This window comes from Limulus polyphemus, unplaced genomic scaffold, assembly GCF_000517525.1.
Source record: "Limulus polyphemus unplaced genomic scaffold, Limulus_polyphemus-2.1.2 Scaffold103, whole genome shotgun sequence".
In the NCBI taxonomy this organism is placed as follows: domain Eukaryota; kingdom Metazoa; phylum Arthropoda; class Merostomata; order Xiphosura; family Limulidae; genus Limulus; species Limulus polyphemus.
This window is the reverse complement of record NW_013665713.1, coordinates 435,224-450,395: the sequence shown is the minus strand read 5'-3', so window position 1 is coordinate 450,395 and position 15,172 is coordinate 435,224. Positions and strand designations below refer to the sequence as shown.

Genomic DNA, 15,172 nt, shown 5'->3' with positions numbered 1-15,172 from the left:
TATTTCATCATTAACAATTGTAATACCACTCATTAAGTACATCATTTATGGCTAAAAACATTGGAAAGTTTGACTGAAGCTTCGCGTAACTACATACTTAGTTCTACTAGTAGGCCTTTTAATTATATCCATATTAATATAAAGGTTCATTCAATGGCTATTACTTGAGTTGGACTCTTCTAGCCACTAAAGATCCAAATGTTTAAATATCAAACTGGTTTGTTTCTAACATTAAACTTTGGAAAGTTGCTGAAAGTAGATTAATAAATTATTAATGATTTTTATAATATTTAGTTATTAAAGCTTATAAATTACGATTAACTACAAATATAGATAGTAAACTGTTGTAACCTTGAAAAAATCATGCTCAGTAAGACGACTGAAACATGCTGCAAAGAATGGATAAATTTTAAGGAGAATTTCTAGGTTCAAAACTTTCTAATTTAATAAATGAATCAGAGTAAATCAAACAAATTTGAAAGAATTTCTTTATTCTTTGGGTTCAGAAGAGTATCAAATTCAAGTAATTTACTTCAAATGTAGCAAGGTAGTTTCTTTGTCATCTAGTATGTATATTTTTGAAGTACTCCTTAGTGAATAGATTTTTTCCCGTTATCTATAGGTTGCTATGATGACAGTTGGTCTATGGTTTATGGCCTGGACTCCTTATTTGATCATCCGCTTGGGCTGGTGTCTTTTCAAGTGGAACACGTCTCACTCCCCTAGCCACGATTTGGGGTTCTGTATTTGCTAAGGCAAATTCTTGTTACAACCCCATCGTGTATGGTATCAGTCATCCAAGATATAAGACTGCCCTCTACCAGAGGTTCCCATCTTTGGCTTGTGGATCAGGTGAATCCGGAAGTGACGTCAAATCAGAAGCTTCTGCTACAACGACGATGGAAGAAAAGCCAAAAAATCCCGAAGCATAACTTCTACTCACGTTCTTGGTCGTTGTATTTTTCGTTTTTGTTTTGTTTTCTTTGATTTCAATAATTTTATACTGTTGTATGAACACCCTTAAGACAAAGAATAAAATATCCAGCATTATACATTGTGTTTTGTGCTGTTTTTAATTTTGAAAGGACAGATATTATTTATATTCGAATAATGAAGTGTTATTGTATTTTGTAGTATTAATACAGCATTGTGAATTTCTCTACCTAGATAATATAGGTTCTATGTTGTTAATTTGAATAGTTTTCGAATCTTAAGCATTACAACGTCATTTAGAATTCGTGTTTTATTCTTTCTAAAAACAACTGTACACATTTTAGTTCTTGAAAACGGTAATCTTTCTAGCCATTGATAATGGTTCTTGCTCTTAAATAATGATTAGCTTTAAAAATAATTTAATGTCCTGATAACACACATATTTAACTTTAAATGCGGAATCTGTACTATACGAAATGTTTTACCTATTAACTTTTTTAATATAGTTTTAACATCAAACAAAAACAGTACTATTTTGTAAAATACTCATTTTTCAATATTGTCTTAACATTGAATTTAGACTTGGCTATTAGATAAATTTAATTAAACAATGGAGTTTTACTTACTTATCATTACGGTACTGTCTTCCTATTAAACCACTCTACACACTTTACTGTTGCTTACTCCTTATTTCTCTACTGTCTTGTTACTGGACAACTTCTAACACTGAAATGTTAGTGATTATATACACACTTTTTAGCTGTTAAACAACCCTTAGTACTGTAAAATAATATTCTAACGTTATAGTATAGTCATTATATTAAAACCCTAACGGATAACATAACACGCTATTTGAATATCATTTCACCACATAAGCTTTTCATTCAGTTACCTGATTCTTAGACGTATGAAGGACATTCAATTAGTAAAAAAACTTATTCATCATAACCTTTCTATTGTACTGTTAAACAAAGCGCAACACTGTACTGTTACTTATTTCATTTACCTTCATGTTATGCAGTTATTTATGTTGCTACTGGGCTGATGACTGCTCTTCGTCAGAGGCACAGAACGAACAAAGAACACTTGGATTCAACGTTACATAACTTACCTTAAAAGTCAAATAATACATTAAAAAGTGCAGAATATGATACCTTATCTTAAAACAGTTATGGAGCAACGCCACGTTGTTACAGCTCATATCCCGTCATGCCCTATCTGAAAACAGTGTTGTTCCCATTGCAGAAGAGTTTCTAAATGCCCGTTTCAACATCCCAATCTCCAGTGACGTGCACAGGGGGGTAGTTGGGTGTGCCGAAGCCCCTGCACTTAAACCCCAAAAGTGCCCTTTTTCTCAGTCATAAAACATTCTCAACACATTTTATTATTACTTACTTCTCATTTCTCTAAAGTCTTGTTACTGGACAACTTCCAACATATAAATGCATGATGTGATTTTTTTGCTTATGTTAGAGGTTTGTCAGCTTGGGCACAGAAGAGCGACATTAGAAGTGAGTCATCACATATAAATTCTAGTGGGCCAGTCAATTAATAAGCTAAAAGCGAATCAGTCAGTTTTTTGTTTTTGTTTTCTGTAGTAGAGTGCTTGTGAAGTATTCAGTGTCATTGAAGCATTCGATCAAGTTAGTTATCGTGTGTATTCAGTTACACGATCTATTAGCCATGAAATTATACCGGTAAGTTTATTTTTACGTTATTTTTAATACAATTAGAGAGGTATTTCTGTTTGAGCGTAATTTGATAACTTAGATCTACAAGTTACAATATAATAAAAGTGAAGTGTAGAAACTTTAAGTAAAAATAAACTAGTTTGTTATCGTACGCAGACTTGACCTCACATTATTTTCACCTAATAAGTTGAAAGAAATCGAGTAAGGAAGAAACATCGTTACAATAATATATCAACATATACCACTCATGAAAGCATAATATGATTTTTTTTCGCTTACGTTTAAAATATAAATATATTTTTTCATTACTCTACTGTTTATTTTTGCCCCCCCCCCCAATGGTACAGCGATATGTCTGCAGACTTATACCACTAGAAACCGGGTTTCGATACCCGTGGTAGGCAGAGTACAGATAGCCCTATGTGTAGCTTTGTGCTTAATAACAATAACAACAACTGCTTATTTTTGACTTTGTAAAAACGTGATTCAGCGTGTTCTATACTTTAGAAAGGGCGATAGTATGTTAGTTTACCATATTCCAAAACTAATTTCAGCTTTTGAAACTAGCTTGCGAAACACTGAAATTTGATTCAACTTTATTTTATATCGTAGATAGTTAATACTTTAAATTCTGTTCCCAAAATATTAATAGTTTTTGGATAAAAATGCTGTTTACGTAAAAACGTTGTATTAATTTTCTACATTTTTTTAGAAAGAAAAAGCAATAAATTCAGAACTTATGTTTCTCAATGAATGTTACTTACATCATTGTTGATGTTTCTTAATGAATGTAGCTTACACCATTGTTGATGTTTCTTAATGAATGTAACTTACATCATTGTTGATGTTTCTCAGTGAATGTAACTTACATCATTGTTGATGTTTCTCAATGAATGTTACTTACATCATTGTTGATGTCTCTTAATGAATGTAACTTACATCATTGTTGATGTTTCTCAATGAATGTTACTTACATCATTGTTGATGTTTCTTAATGAATGTAGCTTACACCATTGTTGATGTTTCTTAATGAATGTAACTTACATCATTGTTGATGTTTCTCAGTGAATGTAACTTACATCATTGTTGATGTTTCTTAATGAATGTAACTTACATCATTGTTGTGCGTTCGAGTATTGTAAGCCTTCTGGACTCAAAATGTCTTTGCAACCTTGTAATGTGTAGTGAAGAAAAACAGAATTAGGATATAAAGAACTTTTGTTAATGATAAAGATAAAACCCGAAATCAATAAGCACTCATGCAACCGAAGTTTTGGACAATAGTGCTAGTCTAAATTGGACTAATTTTCTGTTCTATCTTACTATCGGCTGATGTTTTTATAATCTGACATTTTGGTATTCGAAACTTTCTATTTTATTTATACTTATCACCAATCTTACAATGAGACACCTTTCCTACGTTCAGGGACATAAGAATTGAATGTTTGGCTTGAACTAATAAAGTAAATCAAGAACTTATATTTATATGCATAATTTATTTTACGCATTAATTAATTTACACCTATTTTATTCCACATTACAGAAATGGTGTTACAATTACTTTCCTTTATTACTTTTACTAATCCTCTCTACAGCCCCAGTGTTTGTTGATACTCTTAATGCTTCTTGATAGACTACATCACAAGATCTTCCTCCTTCCTGAACCAAAATAAAGGAATTTATTGGTGATCCTACTCTTGAACATCCAACATAAAATTGACTATTGAAAATCAAGGACTTTTCAGATGCAGCCCTGCCACTTTAAGGGTCTCACCTTGTGCTTTGGTTGATATTTTTGACATTTTTAATGAAAGAAATCAAAAATTTCCAAGAAAACTCAAAATAAAATTTCAAGAAAAAAACTCCAAGATAAAAATCTTAGGAACAAAAATTTATCCAAGCCTATGGAATCCTTAGCTAAACAAACATATTTTTGCTGTGTGCGTAATCCAGGTTGGGCGAGGCCGGGTGATAACCATCCTATGACATGCCCCTTGATCCAGTGTATCATCCTACCAAGTGTGGTTGAGATTGGCCCAAAGACCATGGAGTAGTCTGCGGAAAACAAACAAACAGATTTTCTGCTTTTATAAGTATAGATATAATCAAATCAGCTTCAATCGGTAAACAGTTATTTCATTGGTCAGACGTTTAGAATCAGAATAGTAATGCTCTTCATACAGTTATACTTGGGTTCAAAAATGAGTTTATCATTACGTATTTATATAATAGAGTTATTTAAGCATAAATAGAACAAACCGTTAAAGCTGTGCATAAAGAACTGCAGTAGCCATCCCAAAAACGGAAGGACAACAAAAAACTATATGTTCAGTTGCTAATTTCAGTTTAGTAATATACACATGACCCCACCCATTCCTAACATTTTGAAATTTGTTTTGGTATTTTTCACTCTATCTTAATAAGTCAATTACGTCTACAATTCCTTACATATTATTATGTAATTCCTATGATGCATGTTGAAGTATGAAAGACATCTTAAACTTAGAAATAAACGACCCAACAACACCAAAGCTTGTTTTCTGTATTGTTTTATTATGTAATTTGGTACTCTATAATCCGCTTTATAACTTCTTAAGGAGCGTTCCACTAAAACACAATCCGTATCTGACCATACAAAAATTCATGGGAATTACATAGGAAATTCTTATCTGTGTGGTTCTACAGCGAGCTTACTGTTGAATATCTATATTATTCTTTATATAAACCAAATACTCGTATTTAAAACTAAACTTCAAGTGATAGGTTAAATAATAATAGCACCTACTAACAAAATTTAGTTTTATAAGGTCGTTTATTTTATAGAATCGACAAAACATGTATGATTTAATCGTGTGCTCAAAATAACAGGAACGGAGAAATGAGCCACATTTACCAGGATCCTTTCGACGACTGCGAAAGTAAAAGAACAATCAGAAAATTTACGACAGGATAATGTTTTAATTTAGATACATCGAATGAAAAAAACAAAAGAAATTATATTAATCAGTTTTATCTTCACTTAACTTCTGTCATCACACAAACAATAATAAACACGAATTTTGAAAGGTAAATTGTTTTTTTTACAGAATATTTGGGAGATAATTTTGAAATGTTAAAATATTAATAATGAATGTCTTGAATTTTCAACAAGTAACGAGTTTCATTTTTACAGTAAGGAAACTATTTTTCGCCGTTTTTAAATTGATTAGTTAATTGTTGACCCATTATCGAAGCAACTATTATTTATTATCTTAAGATTCTGACAAATAATTCCTGAAATCGTTCTCAGATGTGTGCAGTGTAAAGATTAAATTGAGACGACCCACATTTTTTTATAATATCGTTTCATTTTGTAAGAACCAAGACTGGAATAAAGCGTGTTTCGTTTGAGTAGGATAGATGCATAGTTTACTTTAATGGAGAAGTTTTCTTGGTAAAATTAACTTAAAAAGGTTTAGCAAGTTTTCACCAGCCTTCATTAGAATACCCTCCTTTAATAGCAAACTATAGTTGTTATTACATTCTTGAAAAAGGAGACCACTTTTCTATGTATCAAAACAATTTCACTACTTAGGCCTGTTTTAATTAGAAATCCGAAACTACGCAACATTAGGTAAAAAATTAAAACTATTAAAGTCTGTAATAAAACAACCTGCTGAAGTTTGATATGGCTATAGTATGCTGAATATTTGGGCAGGACGAACAAAGGCTAGAGTATATGATTATTTTCAAAAAGAATATAAGTGGTGTACAAAAACTTTAAGGCGTATTTGCTACAAAAAATCACTGAAACGAGAAGACCTTAAATTATTAATGAACGACGTGAAGTTAGCCAGTGTGACTTCTGATTTTCACTGTGTTTTTATAGAAAATTACACACACACACACATATATTAAATATGACTTTCTTTCTATACTGCTCGTTCTACTTTAACATGTCTTTCAACTACTTTTCGCAGCTGATGCCCAGTAAATTTGATGATTTGAAAATTCTTTAATAAACTTATAATCTTATAATAGCCCATTTTCGACAAGGGTTATAAAACTAACCTATCTCAGGTTTGTAATGGTAAAAGCCGGGTTTCGTTACCAATGGTGAACATAGCGCAGATAGCCCATTGTTTAGCTTTGTGCTTAACGTCAAAACAAATAAACAAAACTAAGTTGAAAAACAACAACAATATTCTAATAATTTATACGTAAAGTGTTCCATCTGACTTCTACTGCCAAATATAAACATGATAATTAGTTACAAGCTCTTGTGGGTTGTTTGCTATTCATAAATACGTTATAATAGAAAATTTGTCCATGTGTGACATATAAGACATTTCTTTTGGCAGTACTTCATCCAAGACAATGTACTGACTAATTCAAAAAATAAGAAATCAGCATAATGGAAGCTAAACGGATTTAAGAATATAGATTAAAGGCCAAAACTGATTATGTTCCCTGACGTAAGCACTTTCTTAGCTGCAGCAGGAGGTGATTGGTTGAACATTCTTGTCAGAAAGAAATAATCTGCTTCTAAATTAATTTTCGCATACTAACGTGTGTTTAGTGTACAAAGAAACCCTAAAACTGTATATTTCATCCAATCATGAATAAGCGACCTAACCAGACATCCAATAAAAGAAGAAGAAATGTGACTTGAAATCGTCAGTATCCTGCCGTCTAAGCAAAGCAGAACTTCCTTTGTGGTTGGCTGCTACAAACTTAGAAGTCCGTCTGGTGCTTTGATAAAGGCTAAAAGTTGCATTTTAAGAGTGTAATCTTTCCCATCAGTGCGCCAGTTTGGGTGAAATTTGAAGTACGTGGAATTTAGGTAAGAATCTAAGTATTACAACCTTTACTTTTTTGTGTGATATATCCATGATTTTGTTTTTAAGATACGTACTGCTCAATAACTGGACGGTTCACTCACTGAAAATATCAATTATAATATTCATGCGCACTGATAAAGAAACTAAACATAAATATATTCTAAATAAACAAACTGTTTTAAATTGGATTGTTTCAGAGTTATTTTTTACTTTATTTTACAGTAGACCAGATGGATGCACAGCCAAAGAGTGAGCCAGCCATTCCGTACACCTCACACATGAAGGGTCCCAAAATCCAGGTCTCAGCAAAGCAGTTAGAAGTCATTGTTGGCATCATAAAGGCCATCATGCAGAAGTCCGAGAAAGCCAAGTTTACGACCAGTAAGTTGGTTGGGGTCCGCAGAGATTTGGTGGTCATCATCAGATAAATGACCATCCCATTTCCCAAAACACAAATAATCCCCAAAATTATCATAGCCACCCCTAAGATACTGTACCACAGGGGATTCATGGGTGGAAAGGCATACCAGTGCTCATGAATCATGTAGAGCATTTCTTTGGGCATTGTGTCCACAACGGAGGCATTGGGTTGGTAAGGCCATCCCAGAGAACTGTAGCTCAGTTGATTAGCCATTACGGTTGTAAGTAATAGCGACTATACGAATTAACCCGGCCATTGAATGAACCTTTATATTAATATGGATAAAATTAAAAGGTCTACTAGTAGAATTAAGTGTATAGTTAGGCGAAGCTGCAGTAAAATGTGGTTGAACAACATATTTGCTAACCTTAGCAAGACGACATTCAGCACTCTGCTTTTGTTGGTCAGCGTTCGCTCTGAGTGAAGCGACGTTCATTTTCTTGGCCTGCTCACGAAGTTGTTTCTCATGTTCAGCTACGGCATGGACGATGAAGAAGTAGCAGTAGATCATAGTGATAAGAGGAAGGAAGTAAACAGCTAATCCGTAGATGATGACGTAAGAAGCGGAGGACCAGTCTTTGGTAAGATAATCTACAGTACAGCTTGTCAAGTTACCCTCGGGAACATACCTGTATCAGATAATTTGATTATTTAAAGTGTTTTCAAAAATTAAAGTTGAATGTATTATTTTTCATACTTTATAAGAAAATTTGAAAATTTTAAATTCTGAATAAAACGAAACAGGACAATTCATTTATGAGTTAAATAAAAACCTAGCCAAGAGATTACATGTCCACTGTATTTGTATTCTTGGGTAATAAAAATGTGGAATCATGCTCTTAAACTGAAACCAATAGAATTTATATATATATTATTAAAAAAGGTTTATTTAATTGCTGTAAAATAAATATTGATTATTTTAACCAACTAATAAACTATCATCACTAATAATGGTGTTTACGTAAGTGTTTGAGTATTTTACAGGTTTCATAAGGTTTGTAAAAGATATTTCTACCTGCTCCATCCGAAGAAAGGCAGGATAGTCCAACCACCTGACCAGATCCAGACAAACAGGAGGAGCAGAGTGGCTTTCTTGTGGGTCAAAGGTGCAGCTGCCATACCTCTAACAATCACGTTGTAGCGGTCTAGTGTTATCATCACCATGGATATTTAGTGGTTTTACATGCTAATCTTTCTGAGTTAGAAAAGTCTATTTCAAACCTTACAACCGGTAATTTATTTTTGAGATTTTCAATCTATTTTTCCTCGACATAATTCGTATGTTTGAGTCGATAACATTTGTTAGTCTTTAGTATGAATTACATTCTTTCACAAATAACATAAAGCTGTACAAACCTTTGGAGACAATATATGTTCGATATTATCATTTGCTTAGCTTCTGGACATAACGAGACTTTCAAAATCCCATATGGTTCACCAATGAGTTAGTTGGTAGTTCTTTAGTTAGAAACAAACCAGTTTCACGCTTGTACTCCACTAAATTTTCTTTAGAACAATCCGTACACAAGATTTTTATGACGAAGCGCTTTATCTTTTAGTAAAAAATTGCCATTCATATTCAATTTTCTGCAGTCATGTCGTGGATAGTTATTTTTGAGTCTATATATCGGTTTATTCTACAATAGTGCCAAGAGAGCTTCTCCCTAAACTCAGTTTCAACATCTAAACAATTTCAAATTACTTTGACATTACACAAAATCATATAACGTAGCGATATTAGAGTAAAATTTTAAAAATCAGATAAAGAGACTTCATCATTAACAATCGTAATATCATTCATTAAGTGCATCACAATTTATATATCATAGAACTATAATTATCACTTTGAAAAAAATAATGATAAACATTACAAATAAAACATGTCGTTAAAACTGTAGAAATATTCTAATGATAATTTCTGATTTAATAAATGAATCAGAGTAACTCAAGCAGATTTGATAAAAAATGGTATCAAACTGAAGTAATTCACTTCAAATTAGTTTATTTGGCATCTATTATCTATGCTTTCGAAATAATCCTGTTATCTATAGGTTGCTATGATGACAGTTGGCCTATGGTTTATGGCCTGGACTCCTTACTTGATCATCTCTTGGGCTGGTGTCTTTTCAAGTGGAACACGTCTCACCCCTCTAGCCACGATTTGGGGTTCTGTGTTTGCTAAGGCAAATTCTTGTTACAACCCCATCGTGTATGGTATCAGTCATCCAAGATACAAGGCTGCCCTCTACCAGAGGTTCCCATCTTTGGCTTGTGGATCAGGTGAATCCGGAAGTGACGTCAAATCAGAAGCTTCTGCTACAACGACGATGGAAGAAAAGCCAAAAAATCCCGAAACATAACTTCTACTCACGTTCTTGGTCGTTGTATTTTTCTTTTTTATTTTGTTTTCTTTGATTTCAATAATTTTATACAGTTGTATGAACACTCTTAAGACAAAGAATAAAATATCCAGCATTATACATTGTGTTTTGTGCTGTTTTTAATTTTGAGAGGGCAGATATTATTTATATTCGAATAATAAAGTGTTATTGTATTCTGTAGTATTAATACAGCATTGTGAATTTCTCTACCTAGATAATATAGGTTCTATGTTGTTAATTTGAATAGTTCGGAATCTTAAGCATTACAACGTCATTTAGAATTCGTGTTTTATTCTTTCTGTAAACAACTGTACACATTTTAATTCTTGAAAACGGTAATCTTTCCAGCATTCTAAGTTGTGTTCTTGCTGTTTTTATTTTGAAAGGAGAGTTTTATTTATATTCAAATAATGTAGTGTCTTTGCATACACGATGAGTTTTCTTTAGTCACTGGTGTTTTATTATATGCAAACATAAAATGACTGGAAGTAACATGTTTTGTTGTTACTTTTATTTTTAACACTGGAACACTTCGAGTGTTAAAATAGCATTGTGAAATTCTCTAGATAGTGAACATGGGTTCTATATTGTTAACTTGCAGTGTCTTCGAAGCATAATCATTACAATGTAATTTATAATACATGTCCTAAGTTTTCCTATTTAATCGTGTTAATTTTTCTTGTCTTGGATAATGGTTCCCGCCCTTGAATGATTATTAACTTCTAAGAATAATTTAATACAACCCGAAATATTTTACCTATTAACTTTTTAATGTAGTTTTGACATCAAAGAAGGACAATTCTGTTTTATAAAATGCTCATTTTTCAACATCGTCTTATCATTGAACTCAGATTTTGCTATTAGTGATAATTAACTAGACACTGGAGTTTTACTTCCTTAGTGTGCGGGTTTTAATTTCCTCAACAAAACATGCTCGTTCAGCATATTCCTTGGTAAAGGAGTATCCCAAGAGTTGGCATTTGGCAGTTGATGATGTTGACTAGCTATCTTACCTCTAGTCCAGTGCTTCCCAAACTTCAGTCATTCGTGTACCACCTTCACGATTTTTACCATATCTGCAAACCACCTGTAATAATATTTATGTTTTACTTAATATTTTTCTTTAAATCGACTTACTTTTCTTATTTAAATAAATTTATTTTAAGAGGAAATTTCATAACACAAGGATGAATGGAAAATCACTTACCATAATATTTATTTCAAAACATTATCTTTCTCATCTCAAAATGACATTGTTATAACAAAGTGGAAAGAACTTCAGAATTTATACTTTACCCCTTAAAAATCTCGTTTTTAACCACTGATCCATGATGGATTCAAAAGAAAAAAATAAAATAAAACAGAATGCAGACACACAATCATGAAATGAGAAACCGTCTAACACTAACGAACATAGTTCTTGGTACGTCATTGCGCATGCTCTCTGAATAGCAGCTTGGCAATGAGAAGATCAGATGACGCGCACGCTCTCTGAATAATAACCTATGTTTAATTGTCGGCAGATAATGTAATAACCGCGTTAAAATATTTTTTTTTCTTAGAATTTTTTTTTTCTGATACACGTTAATATATATATATATAACTACTAAAATAAAAAGTCGTCCGCATACCACATAAAATTATCTCGTGTACCACACTTTGGGAAACATTACTCTAGTCTATCACTTCAAAATTAGGGACGGCTAGCGCAGATAACCAACCCTCAAGTAGCTTTGCATGAACTTCTACAAATAAACAAATATTTACTTACTTATCAGTATGGTATTGCTTTCCTATTAAACACTGTACCATCACTGGCTCCTCATTTCTCTTCTTTTTTGTTATTGGACAACTTCCAACACTGAAGCATTACTGATCACAAACCCACTTTTTTAGGTGTTAAACAATCCTTAATATTGTAAAATAATATTCTGAGTTCATAATGTGAGCATTAATCAATTATACTGAAACTTAAAATGGACAAACTACTACGCTTCTTGTGTTTTCTTTTATTGTATTAGTTTTAAGTCGTTCATTTAGTAAAAATAAATAATAGTCCGAAATGTATTTTGCTGGTAAAAAAAATTACAGGTCGGCGCATCCGACTGTTTTACAACAAATAAGCCTATTTAAATTTTAGAAATAAATATGGAAAAAATAAAAATACAATCAAGCCAAATTAGTATTAATATTTGCTAACTTCGGGTTAGAATGACAAAAAAAATTGTCGTAAAACAAAGAATGTTATTAATTAGATTTATAATAGTACTATGCTCAATGAATATATTAATTTATTTGATGGGAGGTAACCAAAATTGTGAAAAGAGAAACTGTTGTTTTGGTTAATGCATGTGCTCCTATTGCAATAACTTCTTTAATTTTTTGGTGTTACAGTCTTTGTCAATTATTTTTTCATGTTTAAGATCAACATTATGGTTAGGCATGTAATCCAATATCTGAAGAACCTGCGGAAGCTTGTACGGTGTCTCTTTGATATTCTTTCATTCTGATGTTGCCAGAACATTTCTCCAGTATATTATTTTTTGCTTTCAAATGATGTGTTTCATACTACTGTAATGTTTCTTATTTATCAAAACCTTTCTATAGTTTATTTAAAAACGCGTAACACGTAGTGTTACTTATATATCATTCACCTGAATGTTATGCAGCTATTTATTTGTAAACATTGCTTTCGGATTAATGACAGTTCTTCGTCAGTGAAAAAGAATGAATAAACGAACACTGACTTCTAACGTTACTAAAATTTACGTAAAAGCTGAACAATATATTAAAAACCACATTGTATCATATAGAAGTTGATTTTATCATATCAAAACGATTTTGGATCCTTGTCATATCGTTACAGCTCATGTCGTCACGTCTGATCATGCTCTATCATGACGACAATGGTTATGCAGAGTATTTTCCATTGCAAAAGGCTCCATCGTAAGGCAGTCATGTTTAGAAACACTCCCGTTTCCTACACGCTTTCCATAATCCATCTAGTGTATGGTTTCCAAGTACCCGTTTCCAACATTCCAAACCCATAAACATTTACAGGCTATCCATTTGTCAATTGTACATTCTTATGTAAAACATTAATATCCGTCTCATTCACCAGCTATTTGAGGTATGCAATATTTTTAATGGATATTTAGAACTTGATGGCGTTTATGATGTAAAGTGTTACTGCCAACTGTTTGATTGAGATCTGAATTTTGGGACCCTTTATGTGTCAGGTGTACGGGGTAGCTGGTCTATCATTGGCTGTGCATCCATCTGGTCCATGGTAAGGATTACATTGTCCATTACAACATCATTGTTAGAGGTTTTTCAGCTGCACCTTTGGCTCATTCTGTCTGTTTGACTCTAGTCAGGTAGTTGCACATTTTGTTATAGAAAAATACAAACACAAATGGAAAAAAATCGCCTAGTTTGGCTTTTGGTTAACTCTTAAGTTAAATTACATCTTTGTTTTTACTTAATGACTAGATGTTTTTGGTGAATTTCGCGCAAAGCTACTCGAGAGCTATCTGCACCAGCCGTCCCTAATTTTTAGGTGACTAGAAAGAAATCAGCTAGTCAACACTACCATCCATCAACTCTTGGGCTACTCTTTACCAACAAATAGAATGACTGACCGTCATATTACATTGCTCCCACGGTTGAAAGGGCGAGCACGTTCAGTAATGGGATTCGAACCTGCAACCTGCAGATTGCGAGTCGAGTACCCTGATCACAGTCCATGTCAGATCATTATTGGCTATAATGCTTAAGATTTTATAAAAATTGAAAGAGCAAATATTCAATTTCAGTTCTTGAAAACGTAAAAAATAAACAACTTATCTGATACAGGTATATCACCAAAAGTTTCATGGCAAGTTCAACTATGGAACATGTTAACCAAAACTGGTCCACAGATCATCATCTACAGAATAGCTGTTTACTTCCTTCCTCTAATCATTAGGATCTACAGCTATTTCTTCATCATTCATGGCGTAGCCGAGGATGAGAAGCAACTTAGTGAACATTTGAAAAAATATGAACTTCAATCACTTCAGTCCGAGCATACACAGACCAACAAGAGCACAGTTGTTTGTTTTGTAGTTAAGCACAAAGCTACACAAAGGACTATCTATGATCTGCCCACCACGGGTATCGAAACCCGGTTTTTAACGTGGTAAGTCCGCAGACATACCACTGTGGGCCCCAACAGAAGAAGAGTACTCAATGTTGTATTCCTACGGTTAGAAACAAATTATTATTTTTTTTATCTATATAATAACTTTAATGGAAAATTTTGTTGTTTAACGAAACCATTACTATAGTTTGTATATTACTTGTGATATTTTGAATACACTATTTGATCTCGATTAATACTCTTTTTGAATCACAAATTTAAAAAAAATAACATTTATGAAATGACTTTATATTTGAAATAAGGTTACATAAAAATTTACTCTTTCTGGGATATACTTCAACAAAAAATATTATATGCAAATTTTTGGTCTATGATTTATGGCCTGGACTTTCTACTTAACGATCGCTTGGGCTGGTATCTTCTAAGTGGAAAACGTGTCCCCTCTTTACTATCTGCGGTTACGTGTTTGCCATGGCAATTTTATGTCACAAACTCATTGTATATGACACCAGCCATATCAGGTGTAAAGATGTTCTCTTTGTTTCCCCTCTAACTTTAGAGCCGTGATGTCGGAAGTCTCTGCTACAATGATAGTTGAAAAAAAAGTCAATGTTCTGAGACATAAATTCTAAATGTTGAGTGTGTTGCATATTTTAGTTTGAATGGACTGCTTTAACATCGTTTACAGATATTTTATTTTCTCCTAAAGACATTTTTCAATCTGTAAATTATATTTCTTTTCTTTGTTAGATTTTTTTTATCAATAACACGCATTACTTTAACGT

General features: G+C 32.6%; 2 protein-coding genes, 1 long non-coding RNA gene and 1 pseudogene across 3 annotated transcripts in view; 2 read left to right on the top strand and 2 right to left on the bottom strand.

Annotated features, from left to right (window-relative positions):
• LOC111082996 (ocellar opsin-like) overlaps positions 1–1,052 on the top strand; it is a 19,757-nt gene extending 18,705 nt beyond the window's left edge. The window contains 2 exon segments of the mRNA XM_022399678.1: positions 623–676; positions 678–1,052. Of these exon segments, the coding sequence (XP_022255386.1) occupies positions 623–676; positions 678–932 (309 nt within the window). The 3' untranslated portion in view covers positions 933–1,052.
• A 7,177-nt stretch (positions 1,053–8,229) lies between these two features.
• LOC106470356 (lateral eye opsin) lies at positions 8,230–9,032 on the bottom strand (the record flags this gene model as incomplete). The annotated part of the gene is given in 2 exon segments (NM_001314160.1): positions 8,230–8,494; positions 8,881–9,032. Coding segments are annotated over 2 exon segments (417 nt in total), but the record flags the coding sequence as incomplete, so codon positions are not given.
• A 1,963-nt stretch (positions 9,033–10,995) lies between these two features.
• LOC111088763 lies at positions 10,996–11,648 on the bottom strand. The gene is made up of 2 exons (XR_002613188.1): positions 11,454–11,648; positions 10,996–11,333 (listed from the first exon to the last, which is right to left on the bottom strand). It is a non-coding gene; the product is annotated as an uncharacterized LOC111088763 (long non-coding RNA).
• A 1,816-nt stretch (positions 11,649–13,464) lies between these two features.
• On the top strand, positions 13,465–14,954 carry LOC106470277 (annotated as a pseudogene).
• The last annotated feature ends 218 nt before the right edge of the window (positions 14,955–15,172 follow it).